The sequence below is a fragment of the Phodopus roborovskii genome, unplaced genomic scaffold, assembly GCF_943737965.1.
Source record: "Phodopus roborovskii unplaced genomic scaffold, PHOROB, whole genome shotgun sequence".
In the NCBI taxonomy this organism is placed as follows: Eukaryota; Metazoa; Chordata; class Mammalia; order Rodentia; family Cricetidae; genus Phodopus; species Phodopus roborovskii.
In genome coordinates, this window is record NW_026126480.1 from 40,428,182 (window position 1) to 40,447,275 (window position 19,094).

The 19,094-nt window shown below is 46.6% G+C and overlaps 1 protein-coding gene across 1 annotated transcript in view; it reads right to left on the bottom strand.

The window, feature by feature from the left end:
- Positions 1 to 15,501, bottom strand: part of Chst15 (carbohydrate sulfotransferase 15) — a 32,552-nt gene extending 17,051 nt beyond the window's left edge. The window contains exons 1-4 of the mRNA XM_051193184.1: positions 14,731 to 15,501; positions 13,650 to 13,989; positions 11,161 to 11,307; positions 7,324 to 7,480 (exon numbers count right to left, since the gene is read on the bottom strand). Of these exons, the coding sequence (XP_051049141.1) occupies positions 7,324 to 7,480; positions 11,161 to 11,307; positions 13,650 to 13,989; positions 14,731 to 15,276 (1,190 nt within the window). The 5' untranslated portion in view covers positions 15,277 to 15,501. The remainder of the gene's footprint in view (positions 1 to 7,323; positions 7,481 to 11,160; positions 11,308 to 13,649; positions 13,990 to 14,730) is intronic.
- Between the last annotated feature and the right edge of the window lie 3,593 nt (positions 15,502 to 19,094).

Here is a 19,094-nt window from a genome sequence, read left to right on the forward strand (position 1 = left end):
CATAGGCCCCAAGGCCCATAGACCCCAAAGCCCCTCCCAACTTAGGGTAAGAGACAAGCCAGTGGCTACCAAGGTGGATGCCAGCCATTTGAGTCAATGGTTTGAGGATATTATTTGATATCTCTATTACTTTAGGTGAACTGAGTCAATTTTATTCTGGAACTGCTTAATAAGTCACAGGAGACTGGTAAAAAAAAAATTACAATGGGTGACAGAGCAGCAAACAAACATAGGGATGATACAAGAAATGGTGCTGCCCATCGTCACAAAAAGCCAATGTGTTATGGTGTGTCACTATGCTCATCTACAAAAATGACAACAGCAATAAACGGTGTTCTGGAGCCCATCGCACACCGGCTCACACTATGGCCACTTATCACTGGGACAAGCTAATGGGGCTTGCATCGCTCACTAGCTGCCAGCAGTGTTTGTTACTAAGACCTACAATAGGTCTCTTCATCCCCGTTCCCTCTGCATGGGGACTTTGCAAATTCAGGCTCCAGGTCACTAGTTTGGTGAACCCTCTCTCTACAGCAAGTTTCTCCTTTCATTGTAACTTTTTTTTTCTTGTAGTCATTTTGTAGCCATATGCAAGCACACACCATAGAATTCAGTGGACTAGTCAGTTTGGGCTAGTACAGAGTCATACAACCATTACCATGGTCTGCTATCAGAACATGCTCTTTTCCCAGCAAGCAACAACTTTCTTTTTTAACAGGTAGGGCCATGTCAGAAGCCACACAATCCAGTTAGGAGGCATACACCAAATCATAGCCTTCAAAGTCAGGCTCAACTGCACAAGTACAACCATTGGTGGCTTCACCTGGGAATGTTCCCTCCAGTGACTGCTCCATGCTCCAGATTTCTCAGAGATACATTCCGAGAAAGGGTCCAAGGCCAATACCATTAGATGCACTGATCCCTCCCGAGCTGACTCTCCCCAAAACAAGATCTCCTCCCTGAGCTCCATGAACCCCATCCTCCCCCCCCCCCAACAGCATCTCGTGCCGGTGGCTGCATTTCCTCACCCAAGAGCCTCTGAAAGGTGGACACACTCGTATCTCTCAAATAACTTTCCACCCCCATCTCCCAGTGTTGTAGCCACATGAGGGTCATAATAAATGGAACACGGAGATGGTCGCCAGAGCGGCTGGTCTCATTATTCTCCATTTGCCAGCATCCACACTCAAAGCACGGATCAATAGCTTCCCAGGCTCTGATATGATACATCAATAATCATTATAGATATTTTTCCTACATGAAAAAAATGGCCATTTCATGTAGCTTTAAAGATATTCTCTGTCTCCCGCGAATACTTCAACATGAGCTCTGATGAGACAGGACTGGCCAGGCCAGGTTACCTGGGGAAACGTCTAGGGTCACTTTAGACAGGGTGACACAGAGGAGGCAAGTGTTATCTAAGTAAGAACATCTAGGTCAGAAATGTAGCACATCAAGGTGACATGGAAACTGCTTATCGGCTGAGACACTGAATGGGGGTCTCCTCTCCCCATGGTGCCTGAGGTTCCTTGAACATAGGGAGGCTGTTTCCACCTTCGCTCCTTCCTGTGTGTCCATCACGCTAGTGGTCACAGAATGGGCATTAAAAACACTCCTGGCATCCCTGAAACAGAAGGTTCACATAACACCTCTCAGTACTCACTGGCAATCCTGATGGCAGACAGAGGTCCTGAACAGGTGAGGAAACCAGGAGGCTCCAAGCCAGCCTAGGCCTGGGGCACAGAACCCTCATTGCAAAGGGATGGCTGCCACACACCAGGGCTGGATAATGAGTGACAGGCACTAACCTCTCCTACAACACAGCTCCAGAATCCTTGTGTGTGACAAGTCTGGGCAATCCTCCAGGCTACCCAGAGTCCTCTCCCAGATCCCAACCCATCAGGACACCCCTCCCATCTCAGCACTTAGAGAAGCAACATGTTTCTTGCCCCAGGGTATCTTCTCCACTGTCCCCACTGAATTGCCCTTTGCAAACAGTCTCTGTGGCCTGATGAATGTACCCTCAAGATAAACAGTTTGCGAGCTGTAGGGTTCAAGTTCGAAAGACTTTATTCCAATCACAAGTCCCAGGCCCTCACCTGGTGGCCACCCCATATAGTCTTCACACAGCACCCCCAAAAAGACACATATTGTTTTGTGGTGTGGCTGCTGCATGTGACTCCTCCCTGGTCTGAAGACAATTCTCCCAGGCCTGCAGTGGCCCAGCTGGGAGGAGGGTTTTAGCAGCAAATGGTCCCTACCTCAGGTCAAAGACCTGCAGCCACTCTGAGGCTTCTCTGATCAGCTCCCTTCCATTGGAGCCAGCTCCTTCCCTACTTCATTCAGACTTCGCTCCCTTGGATGCTGAGGTAAGCCAGAAAGGCCAGTATGAACTCAGTCCCCCATCTCATCTTTATTATTCAGACAACTTTGCAAAACCAGAAATCTCTTCTCCTTTCTCATCAGAATTATCCCCTTTTGGCTGAAGGGGGTCCCCATCTACACACCTCCTCACATTCTGCAGACTATGGGTACTAAATCAAGCCTACATCTCCATCCAAATATTTAACCTCACTCTATTATCTCCCCATGAATATGGGTAACTACATACAAATGGGCCCACTTCATCTAACACCTCCTTCCTTCCTAGTTTAACCATTCCAGAGGGTTGCTAAAAACTCAGTTTATATAAGCAGATGAAGAACAGAGTTCTCCGGGCTTCAAGGTCCAAGGGATTGGGGTCAAGATGGAAGTCTACTTAACCAAGTGGAGCCCTTTTTGACTTATAGGCCCATCACCATGGAATGTGGAAGCAACCATTCCTGGATGGTCATTTCTGGGCATTGTGCTTTGACTAGACAGAATTAAAAGCAAAACTGGAGACAGTGTAAAAGCCTTAACAGATGGCACAGAAGCCCCTCTCCTAATGTCCCTTGAACAGAAGAGGAATGTGACAGGGCCAAGGGAGCCAGCACCTTCCTCATGAGCCATTCCTCATATAGAATGGGAGAGCTCAAGTGGCCCTGAGTTAGGAAACAAACTCTCATGGTCATCTCACAAACAAAAGATGCAGGGGGAAGAAAAAAGACTGGACCATTTCAGAGAAGGACCAAATGAAGAAAAATTCTGCTTGTCTGTTGGTGACTTTTTTTTTTTAATTAAGTGGACACTTTAGCTCAAGAATCCATTAGTTCTAAATTGTTATAGTCTCTTACAGAGAGGGAATTAGAACATGAATTCAAACCACCCCACAGACTTCTTTTCATTATTCCTCTATCTTCCCCCTGGGTGGGGGTTAAACTTATTGCTCTGTCTCTCTCTGAGACTTAAAAGTCATTAGGGTGAGCCTCCTCCAATCCCAGCATGCTCAACCCCTCTCCTCCTTTAATCTATTAACAGAAATAAAGGCTAACTATGAATCAGAAACTCCAAACGATCCTCCTCTATCCCAGCTGACTTGTAGAATTAAACGAACAATTTGAACCAATCCAACTTGGCATGGAGCCGCCCAAAGCATCTCCCACATGCAGAAGGCTCAAGGATAGCTAAAGTGGGCCAAAGGCCTAAGGGCCAGTTCGACTAATGAGGACTTGGGCTCTAGTGTTTGTTTCTTCAAGAGTAACCTAAACACACAGTATTTATCATGCTTTCTGGTGGAGACAGAGAAGGAGCTGAGCCGGCCACTCCAGATAGGCCATGAGCTATGGGTTTCAAAAAGGCAAAATGGTAATGCTCCAGAAGTAGCAGACAGCTGCTGCTCTCATTAACTCACAGCATAGGACAGCCTCCTGGGGGCACTGGAGCTGGCATCAAATTGAAGTTACTCTTCTCTGGGCTACATGGCAGGCACCAGGTTCCCAAGCACCCGGCGGGAAACAAGCACCCAGAAGAGTGGTACGGTATGGCAAGGGGACTTGTCTGTGATACACCAAATATGGCAACAGTATTGGGTTGGCAGACCAGCAGCTGGATCACAAGTGATGTGGTAGCCAACCTCTCTTCCTTGCTGCTTTGATGACACCACTGGCCATGTTGGAAAAGTCTAGCAGTCAGGGATTGAGAGCCACCTCCAGTGGAGTCCAAAAAGAACAGAGGCCTGTGCTCCAACAACCCTGCAGAAACCCAGTTCTGCCACAACCATGTGAGTGTGGGAGCTGTTCAGTCTCCCTCCCAAGCCATCAGGTGAGACCCCAACATTAATGGACACCTTAACCCTGAAGCAGAAAACCCAGTGATGAGGCATTAAGGCCTTTGATCCCCAGAAACTCTGAAACTGCAAGTGGGCAGTAGAAGCTATGAAGTCTTGGAGCAATTTGTCACATTGCTAGCTATCTAATGCTGCAGGCCAGCTGCCTAACACATGCTAGGCACCCCTCTCCACCCCAGTACTATCACATGGTCAATACCTGCAGCCCTGGACCCTATCACAGCTGCCATTCAAAAACTAGCCACCAGCATAGCACCTAGCATGTAAGGGCTCAATAAGTGCCTCCATTGGTAGAATATTTGTGTTAATTTAAGGCAAGAGAGGCCAAAAGCTTCCCCCTTTGGTTTCTGGCAGAGGTTATTTGTTCCTTAAAAACAAGCAAGAAGGGCAGAGTGGGCCAGTTCAACCTCCTACAAGTGATAGCCCACAGCCGGGCCAGGAAGGCAGGGAGAGCAGGTTCTACTTCTGGCTTCAAGTCTGAGCCTGGCCAGCATGGCTGTCCTGCTGCTCCAGGGCTCAGTTTCTTGGTACCTCCTGTCTTCAGAAATGGATGCATAATTCTAGGAAAGGACACTCTGGGGGAAAATGCCTCCGCTCTCCATCAAGAAGATATGAGGTCTCTGTATGTGATGTCCTCTCTTGTGTTAGTTAGTACTCATAGGGAGTACTACTATTAGGAAGGGGTGGCTCTGTTGGAGTGGATATGGCCTTGTTGGAGGAAATGAGTCACTGTGGTGGCGGATTTTGAAGTTTCCTATGCTCAGGATACCACCCAGTGCCTCAGTTGACTTCCTGTTCACCTACTATTCCAGCACTACATCAGTCTGCACACTGCCATGCTCCCCACCATGAAGATAATGGACTGAATCTCTGAAACTGTAAGCCAGCCCCCTCCATTAAATGTTTTCTTTATAATAGTTGCAGTGGTCATGGTGTCCCTTCCCAGCAATAGAACCCTGAATAAGACATAGCTCTATTCAGTGCAGTTTTCTCCTTGGATTATTTTGCATCCTTGTCTGTGGGGCAAACTCTTACTCATCGTTTAAAACCCAGCCTGAGAGCAGCTCCTCAAATGGAGAGGGGTCCTCTGCACTGGGAAACTTGCTTTCTTCCCCTTCCAGTTATAGTCTGTAGGACCAAGACAAACACTGGCAACCTGCCTGTCTCTCCAGCTAGCCCGAGAGTTCCAGTCTCCCTGGGGCTGGTACACACAGAAACAACTCACACAGCTCTGTCTTCATCTGCTCAAAATGCTTGCCAAAGCCTCAGTTCTCAGGCCTGAAACTGGGGACTATCTGATGACTTTTCTCAGAATTAAGCAGTAGGAAGAACAGTAGAGATGTACGTTCTACTGGGGAACTTGGGCTGAGGTGGCTTGGGGGAGAAGGGAGAAGCAGCTGTCAAAATACCTCAGCGGGTGGTGAGGGTCAGTTTTCTCAGGACTACCTTTCCTAGTTATGCAATCCTGCTGTTCTGTGCCTGGAAAACCCAGCCCACTCCATGGGGGGGGAAAGGGAGGTCCACTTCCTGCCTAGAAGAGAAGGTAGATATATATATGGCTGTCTTGGGAACCACATGAAATGGCTGCCCCATGGTGTGGACTCAGGAGACCGCTGTGTCCCAGGCTGAGATGGTCCTCTGTTCAGTAATCTAAAGAAGAGCTGGGGACCTTCTAGAGCCTCATGAGAATTTGGGAACCCCGCTCAGCTAATGGGAGGGCAAGCACGTGCTCTCAGGCAGACATGCTAAAGGCTAGATTGCATATTCACAAAACTGTACTCATAGATGTGTGCACATGGCACATATGTGTATCTGATAGGAGAGAAATCTGGAAGAATACACAGAAAAACATAACTAATAGTTACCTACATGGTCAGTTTCCTTTATAGTTTCCAATGCGTTCCCTTAACGCCTCTACAATAAATACAGCTATTGTTACCGTGGGAGCCTGGAACTCATGCCATCTGAGGAAGAAATCAGATGGGCATTTCCTAGGGCTGTGGTAACAAAGTGCCACACATGACAGGAGGTTCTTCGTCTGTCATTCAGGAAGCTAGATTTGTAAAATGTAGGTGTTAACAAGGCTAGCTTCAGGTTCCATGCCTCTCTCCCAGCTTTTAAGGAGTACAGCAATCCTTGGCATCCCTTGTTTTGTGGCCACAACCTTCAATCTCTTCACATGGTAAATTCCCTAATCCATCTGCAAAGACCCAATTTCCAGATAAAGCTACAGGACTTAGGATTTTAGTATATCTTATTTGGGGCAGGGATCATAATTCAAAACATAGGAAAACATAGAAAATAAGACAACAAAGGGCTGCAGGCCTTGCCTTTAAATATCAGGTGGCGGCTATCATAGTTTGAAATGATTAGACTGGATTGTATGGCTTACAGGAGAATAAATGAGAACAGGGTTTGGACAAAAGACAGCTGCTCGCCAGATAGGAAGCTGAGCTGTTCTGACTTAGACTGGCCATCTGGAGTGGCAACCCCTCGTTCCAATAAGATAATGTCTGGAGGGCACAGCAGACTAAGTGATGGAAAGGTCTTAACAGTCTACAGCATACACAGCGTTGCCACCCTGGTACTGTCTCATCAACTGTGTAAGCTCCACTCCATCCAGACCTGGGCAAACCTTGATCTTATCAGAGGTAGAGCAACCTGTCAGTCATTTCCCCCTACTTTGGTTTCCAGGGAAACTGGAGGGGGGGATGGATGGTACACATTCAGAGCTGCATGGGGAAAAGGACCCACCAACCAAAGCCATAAGGAATTCTGGGAGTCAGAGTACACAGAAAACCCCAACACACCTGACACCAAGGGTATCCCCAGCCCTAACAGCACTGGAATCTCCTGTCCCTTGGTCCAGACCCACCAGAGGCTAACACCCACAAACCAGTCAAAACTACTGAGAAGACAGGCCAGGATTTGTTTAAATGAGGGAAGGATTGCCCTAAGAATAACATTTATGTAAGAAACAGCAGTAATGTCGCAAGTTAAGCCTCTTCATTATTTTTCTTAAACAGGCAAATCTTCTCTGTGACGAGATAGAAACAGTGTGCTCCAAAAATCCCTTTCTTTTCCCAAAGGATGCAAAGCATGGCACCCCCACTCACCTCTCCACAGGGTCCCTGAGCATGACAATGAGCTTGGCTTCGGGCTGAAAGGCATGAATGAAGTCTTGGGTCAGGAATGGTGGCTCCCCGTCTGTGCTGTTGTCATAGAAGAAGGTCCAGGCATTGTTATCCCACATTGTAGAGGCGCTGGCCTCTCCTGCAAACAAACAGGGAGCAGATGCTAGGCCTTAGAGTATGGGCTCCCACTGTGAGCCAGAGGCCAAGCCTGGCTCCTGTGTCTTCCTCCTAAATAGCCATGACCAGCAAGCTTATGGGCCATTGTTGGCAGATGGGACTCGGAATCTTGTGAAAGGACAACTGGCACCCCTCTGAGGCTGCCACCCTCACCCCCAGCTTCCTCCTTCAGAGTGAACAAAATATAACCTTTACTAACACCCACTACTTCAATTTCACAATATTTGGCTTTGCTGGCAGCTCACAGCTCTGTGGCATTTTTAAGGGCCCACTGAGGAATCTAGTAGACGGTTTTCCTTCAAAAATGTGTCAGGAAGAGAAAAGAGTCATTTGGGGAAGCTGACTCTCGGTGGAAAGTTGGATGTAGTTCACATCTACCTTTCCTTGGAACCATGACAGTTGGTCACAGGGCACAATATAGAACCAAATGAGAGGGAGACTTTGCCAGAAGCCCCGGGGGTCTCAGCCTCAGGCCCCACTTCCCCGCATGGTCAGCTGCCTATTTCCTGTACCTCACCTCTTGCTTTTTATCCAGCCAGTACTCTCAGTGGCTGGATAAACAGGGCCCAACACTACTTAATCAGAGTTCACCGACACAAGCATAAAAATAGTCAGTATATTTTAATAGTCAGTATATCTTTGGGGCGAGAGATGAGGCCAAGACACAGGCAAGTAAATAACAGAGACTCTTGGATAATTGAACTAATTATTATTATTGCTGCTGTTGTTATTGTGTATGAGTGTGGTGTGTGTGTGTCATATGACATTTGTACTCTTATGTTCACATGTATATGTAACTGTTTGTGAAGACCAGATGTCAACAAGGAATGTCTCCCTCTATTGCTCTGTGTCTCACTGAACCCAGAGCTTGACAATTGCCAGCCTAGGGATGCTCCTGACTCTGGCTCCTGCCTGGGCCTTCCCAGCACTGGGATTACAGGAGCACACAACCATGCCTAGCTTTCTCCAAGGGTGCTGGAAATCCAAACTTAGGTCCTCATGACTGTGTAACGAGTGCTTTGCAAATAAGCCATCTTCCCAGCTTCATTTATCTTGTAATATTCTGTGACTGCCTGCAAAAATGTAGAAGGGGACTCTAGGAATCTAGTGAGATGAATACTGGTGCCTACCCTTCCATAGCCATCACTATCCCCAGACTATTTCTTCAGGATGAACAAGCCAGTCAGCTCTACACTTGGTTTCTAGACATGGACCACGTGCCACATTTCAATGTCACTCATTCAGGGACAGTCTGAGTTAAGGATCTTCCTGGTCAGTGATAAGCACATTACAATCAGATAGTAGGCCCTATAAGCACATTAGGGTCATGTGTGATGACATAGGACCTATAAGCGCATTATGGTCATATGTGAAGACAATGGGCCCTACTCTTCTGCAAGGTCTGTGATGGTATCAGGTGAACACTTCTATCTCAGGCTTCTTTTATTTATTTTTAAAAACATAAGAAAGAGAGAAAAGACAAGTCAAATCTTTAGCAAATCTACTCACTATGAAGGAGGGAGTATGAAATGGAGTGTCTAACCTGAAACTGGCACAAATTCTGCCAGATCTCAAAGGAGAGCTGGTTCTAGAACCATGCAGGCATTGGTCTATCTTCCCATCTGTCCATCCACCCAGCCTCCATCCACCCAGAACACATTCACTTGACATCTAATTCTTGTTCCTCATTGTCCTTGACACAGGGCCAGTGAGGGAAACAAGACAGGCATAGACCATCTCTTCTAAGAGAAAATCAGAAGTTCAAGAAGCCACCAGATACTGAATGAGTGGACAGGGACAAGGCACCCAGCAGGCAGAGCAGAGCCCTTCAGCATCCACATCCCCACAGAACTTGACTGCCTCAGTCCTGAGTCCTCAAGTGTCTCTCTTGCTAGAAGCTGCTGAGAGGGAGGGCCTCCTCTGACCCCTCACCCAAGCTGACATGACTCTTTGACCCCTGCCTTCCTTGGGAAGAAGAGTTGAAAAGGGGCTGAGTCACATTGGTCCAGCAATCCCATCCCATAGACCTGTAGACTGGGATGACTTGGCATAGAGCTGGCTGGTGACATAGGCAGAGACAGATGCCAGCTTGTCTCTGCCTCTCCACACTGCCTCTCACACCAAGAGGCTATCATATGATACAGCACCAAACCTGGCTTGGAGTAAATATCAGTGTAGTATTTTTATTTCTTGTTCTTTTTTGAAATATAGCAGTAACTATAATTAGGAACCCAAACGAAGACTTTCCTTTCACATTCATTTTCTAAGACTGTTTCTTGGCTTTGGGAGGAATATTTTTAGCTCTTTCATAGAACCTGAGATTTCCCAGGCATATGGTATCGGAGTCTCAGCAAAATATTAATTAGACTTATTAAATGGGGTGTTTGTACCCCTGAGTTAAAAAAAAAATCTAACAGCCAATTCATACTATAGGTATGAGTGCGGGTAAAATACATTCCCAGTGGATCTGGAGATTTTACTTATGAATTAAAAAAAAAAAAATCAATCCATCTATCAGTCCAGGCTTTGGCAGATGCCAGAATCTGCTCACAGAGTCAGGGACAGCCTCATGAAAGTGGCTGGTCACAAGCTATCCTGCTCATCCAGAGATTCATTTGATTTAGAGAATCAAAATGTAATGGATCCAGGAACACAAAATAGATCATTGCCTAGGGGAACCAATTTAAGTGAAATGTATGATTCAATTTCTCCTTTTCAGAAGGCGTTGGAGATAAACACCTCATCCCAAGCTAAATCTGATGAAAAGAGTTCTGTCAGATGAAATGAGTCTAGCATCTAAAGCACAGAGACAGAGCTGGAGGTGGCAATGCCCCACTGTGTGCCATCATTTGTGAATGGGGGAGGGTGGCTTCAGGTACTCTCCCCATTTGAAAGAAGGCAAAGGATGAAGGGAGGGAACTGTGAGAAGACAGATATGCTAATTTGATAAGCTACAATAATCATTTCATTATGTGTATGTATCAAAATGTATACATCTAAATAGAAACTTTTTTTTATTTTCAATAAAACACTCTTGCAAAGTTTTAAATCAAGCAGTCTCAGTTTGTTTCATCTTCCATGGCTTCACTTGGTTTTGCTTTGTTGAGACAGGGTCTTACTAAAGAACCCAGGCAAGCCTCAAACTCAAGATTCTCCTGCCTCCATATCCTGAGCACATGCCACTCAAACGACTTCAGTTTGACTGCTCATGGGTTACACAGCAACTCATCCCAGAGAGTGTGCAGAGCTCTGCTGAGACCAAAGGAGATGGTGTCCCCTTCCCACAGTCCTCCCGTTCAGTCAGTGACTCATCAGAAGGCTAACCCTTATCAGGGCACTATGGAAAGAAGCAAAGCACCCCTGCTCAAATTAAGGAAAAAAAAATGGCAAGTTGCTTAAAAAGCCATTGCAGCCATCCTTGAGTCTGCACAGAATAAGCAAGCTGATTAAACGCTTCTGCTTTATAGTAATAGTACACATGGTGTAATTGTTTTACCTGGGGTAAGAGTGACAGCCGGGTGATGAAGGGACGCACCTGCAAATGCTCTGCAGATGAGGCAGAACTGGGTCCAGAACATGAACCAGGACCCCAAGGAGGTTGCTCCCACCAGCTGCCCTGAAGCTGCACGAAGCTATACCTACCAATGATGATTTTGTTCATCTTGCTCTGCTCCTCTGCAGAGGCAGCCTGCAGTCCTTGGTGAATCTGGTGTGCAGCCAAGTCAAAGAGGTCCAGGTAATCTTCCACAGGGTAGCGGTCTCGCAGTCCATCCCTCAGGCGGACAATTCCTACAGGAACCAAGAAGTGAGTTACTGGCTGGACAGTGGTGGCACATGCCTTCAATCCTAGTACTCAGGGAGGCAAAGGCATGCAGATGTCTATGAATTTGAGGTCAGCCTGGCATACAAAGAGATTTCCAGGATAGCTAGGGCTACACACAGAGAAACCCTGTCTCAAAAAACAAAAGCAACAACAACAACAACAAACAAGTTGAGTTACTGAAGACAACATTGCCACTAATAGTGTGGTGGCCTCCTGGAGCATGACCAGAGAGGGAGGAAAAGGCCAAAGGGGCCGAACTTTAGCAGCAAAAGGCTTGATGCAGGCAAGCTTCCAGAGGAGGTACATGGGTGTGGGATGGAGAGCTCTGTCAACTGCCCACTTGCTTTGGTACACACATGCCTCACAAGGTGAAAGACACCACCACTGCTGGGCAGTAGCCACTTATTAAAGGCCACGCCCACTCAAGAGGTAGACAAAGGGATACGTGGAGGGCTAGAGTTGAGAACTGATGAACATATTCACCAAGAGAGATTAAAGCAGATGCACAGCAGTGGTACCTAGGTTTTGAGTGGGGTGCCAAATATGAAGAAAGACAAAAGGTAAGTAGCAAGGAAATGGCATCCTGTCACCTTCATAGCGCCTCTTTCTTCAGTGCCCTTTGGGACCCAACAGCTGCTCTAATATGGATGCATTCTATGAAGCACCCTGCTACTTGTCCAAACAGTAGAGTGAACTGATAGTGCCCTGGATGGATACAGACTCTGGCATCAGCAACACACATCTGAAATTTGCTCCCCGCCTTAAAATAGCTTGTAACCATTTGAAAACATACACTGCCCAGCCACCACAGACACCAAAGTTACTGCAAAGTAGGAAGAAAACAGTTCTGGCCAAAATAACAAGAAATCCAAGGTGATACAGAATATTAGCATCTGAGGCACGCCCTGTCTTTCCCTCCTTCCTGCCAGGGGGAGGCTGGATCTCTTTAGGAAGGACATGGACTATGGTAGGAGAGTATGTGTTCATTCACAAAAGCATCAAATGCATTAGGAAGAGATTTTGACCACTCGACAGCTACTGTTAAACCACTCCTGAGTGAACAACAAAAGGAGGAAATCAAACATTTGTCGGGAAAAGTTAGTCTAAGAAAACGTCTACAATTCTCTTCTAGTGCTGGGTCCCTTTATATGGAAACTACCCTCATGGCCTGCCCAGACTTTGGCAGACAACAGGCCATGTATCACCCATTAGCTTCAGTGACCAAACGTCTCCTGGCAGAAGGAAAAGGTTATGGACGGGAAACAGTGACCAAGGGCCACAGGGTGTCTGGGGCTGGGTGGAGCAGAACCCAGCCTACAAGGAGTGGCAGAGCAGGCGGGGCCCACAGTCAAACTTATTGACTGGTGGTGATATGTATCCCCACTGCATTTCAAACACAAGAGGTAGATAGACAGCTGAGGACACAAGCTGAGTCTCCTCCAGGTGTGGTGGCTTCAGTAAAGCAGTCCAGAGCTGCCAGACACCCTAGTTCCTGGCATATATTGATCCCTGCAAGGTTTGCATGTTAAAGTTCTTCAGGACAACTAAAAGAGCTAGGTGTGTAATGTAACCCTCAGTAACACACACACACACACACCACCACCACCAACAACAACAACAACAGCAGCAGCAGCAGCAGCAACAGCACCAAGTTCCCATTCTGTACCTGCCCCCTTGCCCTGCACACAGCTAGCACTCAACCAGTGTTCACTATCTGGGTCTTTGCCTGTAAAACACTGCTGTGGTTTGAGTGTGTCCCCCAGAGGCTCATGTGCTGGAAGCTTGGAAGGCTGGTACTCAGCGTGGGATGCTGAGGGAAATGGAACCCTTTAAAAAGCAGAGTATAGTGGAAGAGGATTGATTAGCTTATGGAAGCTCTACCTGGAAAGTTTAGTGCTGTTCTCTTGGAGTGACTTTGCTCCTGAGAAAGTGGTTTATTGTAAAACCAGGCCCCACTATGAACTTGGCCTCTGCTGCATATGACTAGTCATCTTTTCCTTTCTCTACCACCTTGCAATATAGCTAACGGCCTCTCAATGGGACATTGGCAACATGCTTTTTGGAATCTTTAGCCCCTAGAATCATGAACCCAATACATTTCTTTCCTTTTAAATTACCCAAACACTGGCACTTTGTCATTATACCACAAGACAGATTAATGAAACTGTCTACTGACAAGGGCCGTGTCACTGAATCTCAACACATCTTCTCTCCAACCTCACCCTGCCTTCCTCCATGGAATCTCACACCCACCAACCATAACATGCATCCATAGAATGACTAAGAGAAAATAAGACCCAACACTCACCAAAGCGCTTCCGAGTCCACCAATGGGGCTCCTTTATGGCCGAGAATTTCACTTCTGGATGCAGCCGAAGGCGGTCATAAAGGTCAGTAGTTCCACACTTGGGCTGCCCAATGATATAGAAGTGTGGCAGGCAGCGCAGGCGGAAGTGTTTGCCATGCACATGTGACAGGTGACCCCAGAAGACTTTTCGTAGGGCATCAAAGGTGGAGCGGAACCGCTTGGAATAGAGCACGTAGGAATTTGTCAAGTAGGGGTCAGTGGTGTTCCTCCCAGAGAATTCCTCATACCAACAGGGGCTCTTGCTGTTCGGAAGGAATTTATGGGGGATTACAGAAAACATCTGCAATCAAAGAAAGAAGGAGACAGACTCAATGAGGGAAAACCATTAGCAAAATCATATTCTAAGCTAGGAGGAGGGGTGACCCACACCTGTAATCCCAGCACTCAGGAGACAGAGGCAGGTGGGTCTTTGCGATTTCAAGGACAGCATGATCTACACAGAGAGTTCCAGGACAGAGAGACCTTATCTCAAAAACAAAACTAAGCAAATCTAAATGGTGGAGCTGGACAAGTGGTTGAGCAGTTAGTGTATACTGCTCTGTCAGAAGATCAGAGCTCAGTTCCCAGCTCATAACCCCCTATAACTCCAGCTCCAGGGGATTCAACTTCTACTCTGGCCTCCAAGGGCACCTGCCCTCACATACACCTACACAGGCAAGCACACACACACACACACACACACACACACACACACACACACACACGACAAAATTAAACATTTTTAAAAATACTAAATGATGATGATCTCCAAAAGCAACTTCAACCACTATGACCCCATTCTAGGCAAGAAGTCCCCAAATGCAATGATGAGAAGAGATAGTCATTGACCATCTCTAATAGAGACATTCGGGACAGCAAATTCCCAACATAATCACACAGCGCTATCTCATCCCAGAGGCTGCCAAATTATCTTTGCTGTAAGACATCTAGGAAGTGTGTGTCACATTCCACCTGTGCCCCCAAACATGGAAGCAGTCGTCCTTTAAAAGCCAACCATCAAGAATGACATGAGGTTACTCACGTGCAACTCTTGCCTCTTGAGATCTTGTAAGTCAGGGAGCTGCCTGGTTGTAAACTCAATCCTGGCAGCGATGCTGTCGATAATTAGTTTAATGCTTGGATAGTCCTTCACATAGGAGATATTATTTATAGAAGGTTGGTAGTGATGCTCTTTCATGTCACTTGGGTTCTCACTGTCCATCAAGCTGGGGTTGCTGGGGAAACCCCCGTAATGGAAAGGAGATGAAATTAGAAGCTCCTGGTGAGCCCCAGAAAGGAGATAAGAAGCCATCACCAAGGTCATGATTATCAATCCAAACACCAGGCTACATCGCTTCCCCTTCTTGAAGCGCAGAAACCCACCCCAGTTCTCATTGCCCTCCGTCCTCACTTCGAGAACAGCAAGCAAGTTCATCTGCCTACTGTCTACACGAAACAGAATTTTGTTTTCTCCTTTGCAAGTGGGGCACACCTGATGACTGTGATGGGGACCTCCTTGGCAGGCAACTTGCTGTTTGTGTGTGTCTTCAGGAAACAACTGTATGCAGCAATCGATGCAGTGCCTCATGGTAGAGCCCTTGGGCAGCCGGGCTTAGGGAGCCATGGACCAGCCCTCAAGGAGTCTGCTGGGAAAACTTTAAGGGTATCCTGTGGTGACAGAAGATGGTGAGAAGGCACAAGCAATGGAAATAAATGCGAAGCAGAGCAGACACCAGCACACTATCGAAGGAGGTGCATTCTTTGGTTCAAACATGAAGGACAACCCCCCCCCAAAAAGCCAATTCCAATCGTCTGTTCTGCACCAGCCATGCAACACTGAGGCAACCGCAGGTGTGGAAGCAGTTCTGCTAGAACTTCAGGTTTTTCCCATGGCACCAAAGAAAGGTGGCGTGGCATCCGTGGAGAGCATGGAGCCACACTGGAGATTAGAAGACATCATGGGATCCTCATTGGCCGGCAGTCTGGCATCCTCCAGAATGTTTCCTCTTCCTGGGAGGGCAGGTTCTTAGGAATGGCAGGTGACCTAAACACAAAGAAAGGTTAAGTCTGTTATATTATGTGGTAACTGTGATAATATAGGAGTTGCTTCCCAGAGAAGAGCAGACGGTTAGCTCCCCATTTCAACCACACATAAACAAGGCACAGACTGTACAAGGTAAATGGAGACGTTTGGGGTGTTTGTGCTTGAATTTAGGGTTCATTCTCTGTCACCAAATATGACCCCAAACACTACACTTTAAATGACCGATAAACCCTCCAGGACCTTTACACATCTGAGCTATGACAGCCCAGTATCTCAAGATTGTGTAACTGTAGTCAGATCCATGCCCAGTCAGATTCTTAGTTAGGTTTAAGCAGCTTGCGGTAGAGAGGATTATCACATCTTTTTCTTCCACATCACAGTCCATCATCGAAAGAAGTCAGGGCAGGAGCTAAAGGCAGCAGGCTGGAGGCAGGAACTGAAGCAGAGGCCATGGAGAAACCCTGCCCACTGGCTTGCTCTCCATGGCTTACTCAGTCTGCTTTCTTACACAATCCAGGACCAAGAGCCCAGGGATAGCACCACCCACAGTGAGCTGGACCATGCAGGTCATTCATTAAGCAAGAAACTGCTCTAAAACATGCCTACAGGCCAATCTGATGGAGTTTTTTCAATTGAGGTTTCTTTTTCCCACATAACTGTAGCTTTTGTCAAGTTGAGAGAGACAGAGAGAGAGAGAGAGATCCAAGACCATCAGTGATTTCCAATTTGAGAAATGAATCAAAATACCATTTTTACCTCAATGATAGATGTGAAGCATGGTGAGGAGGGGATGGGAAGGGGGAGGGAGGAGAGCAGAGGGAGGCAGGCTGTCTCCTCACGGCTTCTCTAGTCTCTCCACTACAGCTAAAGAAGCAAAAGTTAATGAAAATTTAGCAACAATGGAACAACCCTCTTCTTCAGTCAAGTGTATCATATTAAAAAAAATAAAAAAAAAACCCATCTGACTTTAAGTTATTAAGCAATTAAGTCCAATATACAGAATTCCCCCAAGTCATGTAACACTTCAGACCCTGAAGTCATTTTTCACTTTCATCATCCAGGGAAGGCACAATTCTTAAAAATCCATTAACATAATGCCATGGTTCTAAAGTGTATTTTCTTCCCAAATGACACTTCCTTGGAGATGTCATTAAAGGAGCAATAGATGAAATAATGAAAGAGCCTGACTTGATTTCTAGCTGCCATAAATGCTCCCCACCCCCACCCTACCCCCCACCCTCCCCACCCCACCCCCACTGGCTGTGTGACCTTAAGCTATTCAACCTCTCTGAATTCTCACCTCCTCACCAATAAAATTAGTATTTCCTTGTAACCCTTTTTAAGACATGAAATTAATTAATGTGTGTGAAGAGTTTGCATAGGCCTGGTATCTGTTTAGTGACCCAGGAAATGTATGAGACATGGATAACAGCATCATCACTGGCCACATTGCGGTCTTTAATTGCCCCTGAGTTCTAAAAGCATGTAATATGCACTCCCGAATGGGAGACCTAAGCACATTCTTTTTCCTTAATTACCCAAGGGTGGTGAACTCTCTTCCCAAACAATCCTCTGTCCCCAGAGAAGTGGCATTAACCAAGCCTTCATTACAGACTCTACATATTGGCTAGAGATATGAAGGGTCACAACCCTACAGTAGAAACCTTCATGTCACTTGGATCCAAAGCCCATGTTTTCTTGAAATACATTGGCACAAAGTGGTGTTTCCTCCACCCACAGAGTGTCCTGCATGCTGCCAGTGTCTGTGCTTAAATGTTTAGAGGAGAGGGGAGGGGAGGGGAAGGGAGGGGAGGAGAGGAGGACGGATTCTATACAGTTCACTACAGCAGTACTCTGTGGATATTTAATATGAAAATGAGCCTTTGTGATTCCACAGCCGGGAATATAATAAACAAAAGTTGCATTGTATAGGGCTGGAGGATGGCTAAATGGATAACTCACTTGCTATACAAGCATGACAACCTAAGTTCAGATCCCTGGAACCCACAGAAAAGACAGACACCTCATCTCACATTTGTGGGAAATGAGAGGCAGAGGCAGGAACATTGCCAGAAGTTAGGAGACTAGCTAGCCCGGTATATGCAGCAGTGAACAAGAGAGACTTCCTCAAACAAGGTGAAAGGCAAGGACTGACATGTGAGGTCACCTGACCACATACACACCATGGCGGGCATGTGCTCCAAATTCACTCACACACAGACACACTGTACACACACAGGAGTACACTACACACACACACACACACACACACACACACACACACTCACACAGGAGCACACTACACACACACATTCGCACACAGACACACTGTACACACACACACACACACACACACACACACACACACCATATTGGCCAAGGAATTATCACTGTAACCAAGAGGCCACACTGAGAAGTGCTAGTCTAAGGGGCTGGAGTCAGGCAGAGCCTGGGACAGCTGGAGGAACAGACTTGAGAGTGGGAGGAGATGCCCTGGGACCAAGCTGGTCTCCTCCCTTAGGGCAGCTGGCAGAACAGGAGCCTCTGCTTCCAGCTTGCTCCATCACCCCTGACCCATTACTTGCTACAAACTATTCTTCCAAATGAAAGAAACAAAAGGGCAAGGTCCCTACTTGGAAACTCCACCCGAGGCCAAGAAAACATTTTTTTTTTCATTTGTCAAAGACAAGGCCAAGACAGGGTTAAAAATGAGGCTCCAAGCAGGGACTCAGTGAGAGGGTGTTCACACCCTTCTTTCTGTCTTACTGTTGGATTGTTAGGCTTTTGTTTGTTTGTTTTTAAGAAAGAAAAAAGAAAAAAAAAACAACAAACAAACATGGCCTTTAAAGCCACAGAACAAGAATGTACATCCTCAGGATCCCACAGACTGCAAAACACTTCTAACCAAGAGCTAAGCTATCTTATTTCAAGGAAAGTAAACAAACATCTGGAATGGGGGAAGCTGATAATCTTAGTGGGGGTGGATGGGACAGAGGACAGGCTCCAGCATGCTCAGTGGTCCTCTTCCTAGCTAGGCAAACCACTCCAAAACCGGTTTCTTACTCATTAAAGAACCAGGGAGAGTACTCTCAAAACACTCTAATGCAGTGTTCTCTTTTCATTTATTAATTCATTCACTAGTTCAGTTCACACTTTCTGAAGGCTGAGTGTGTGTTGGGCACATCCTAGGGTGGGAACCAGAAGTCAATATGAGATGTAGCATGTAGGGGCATGTACACAGACATGCATAGCTGGTATTTAGCCTCAGCTCCCTGACACACAGCTTGTTGAGTATAGGAGCAGCCCCTTCCAATCACACCCAAGTTTACATTAACAAGGTGAACACTTAGAGGTGCTAGGAG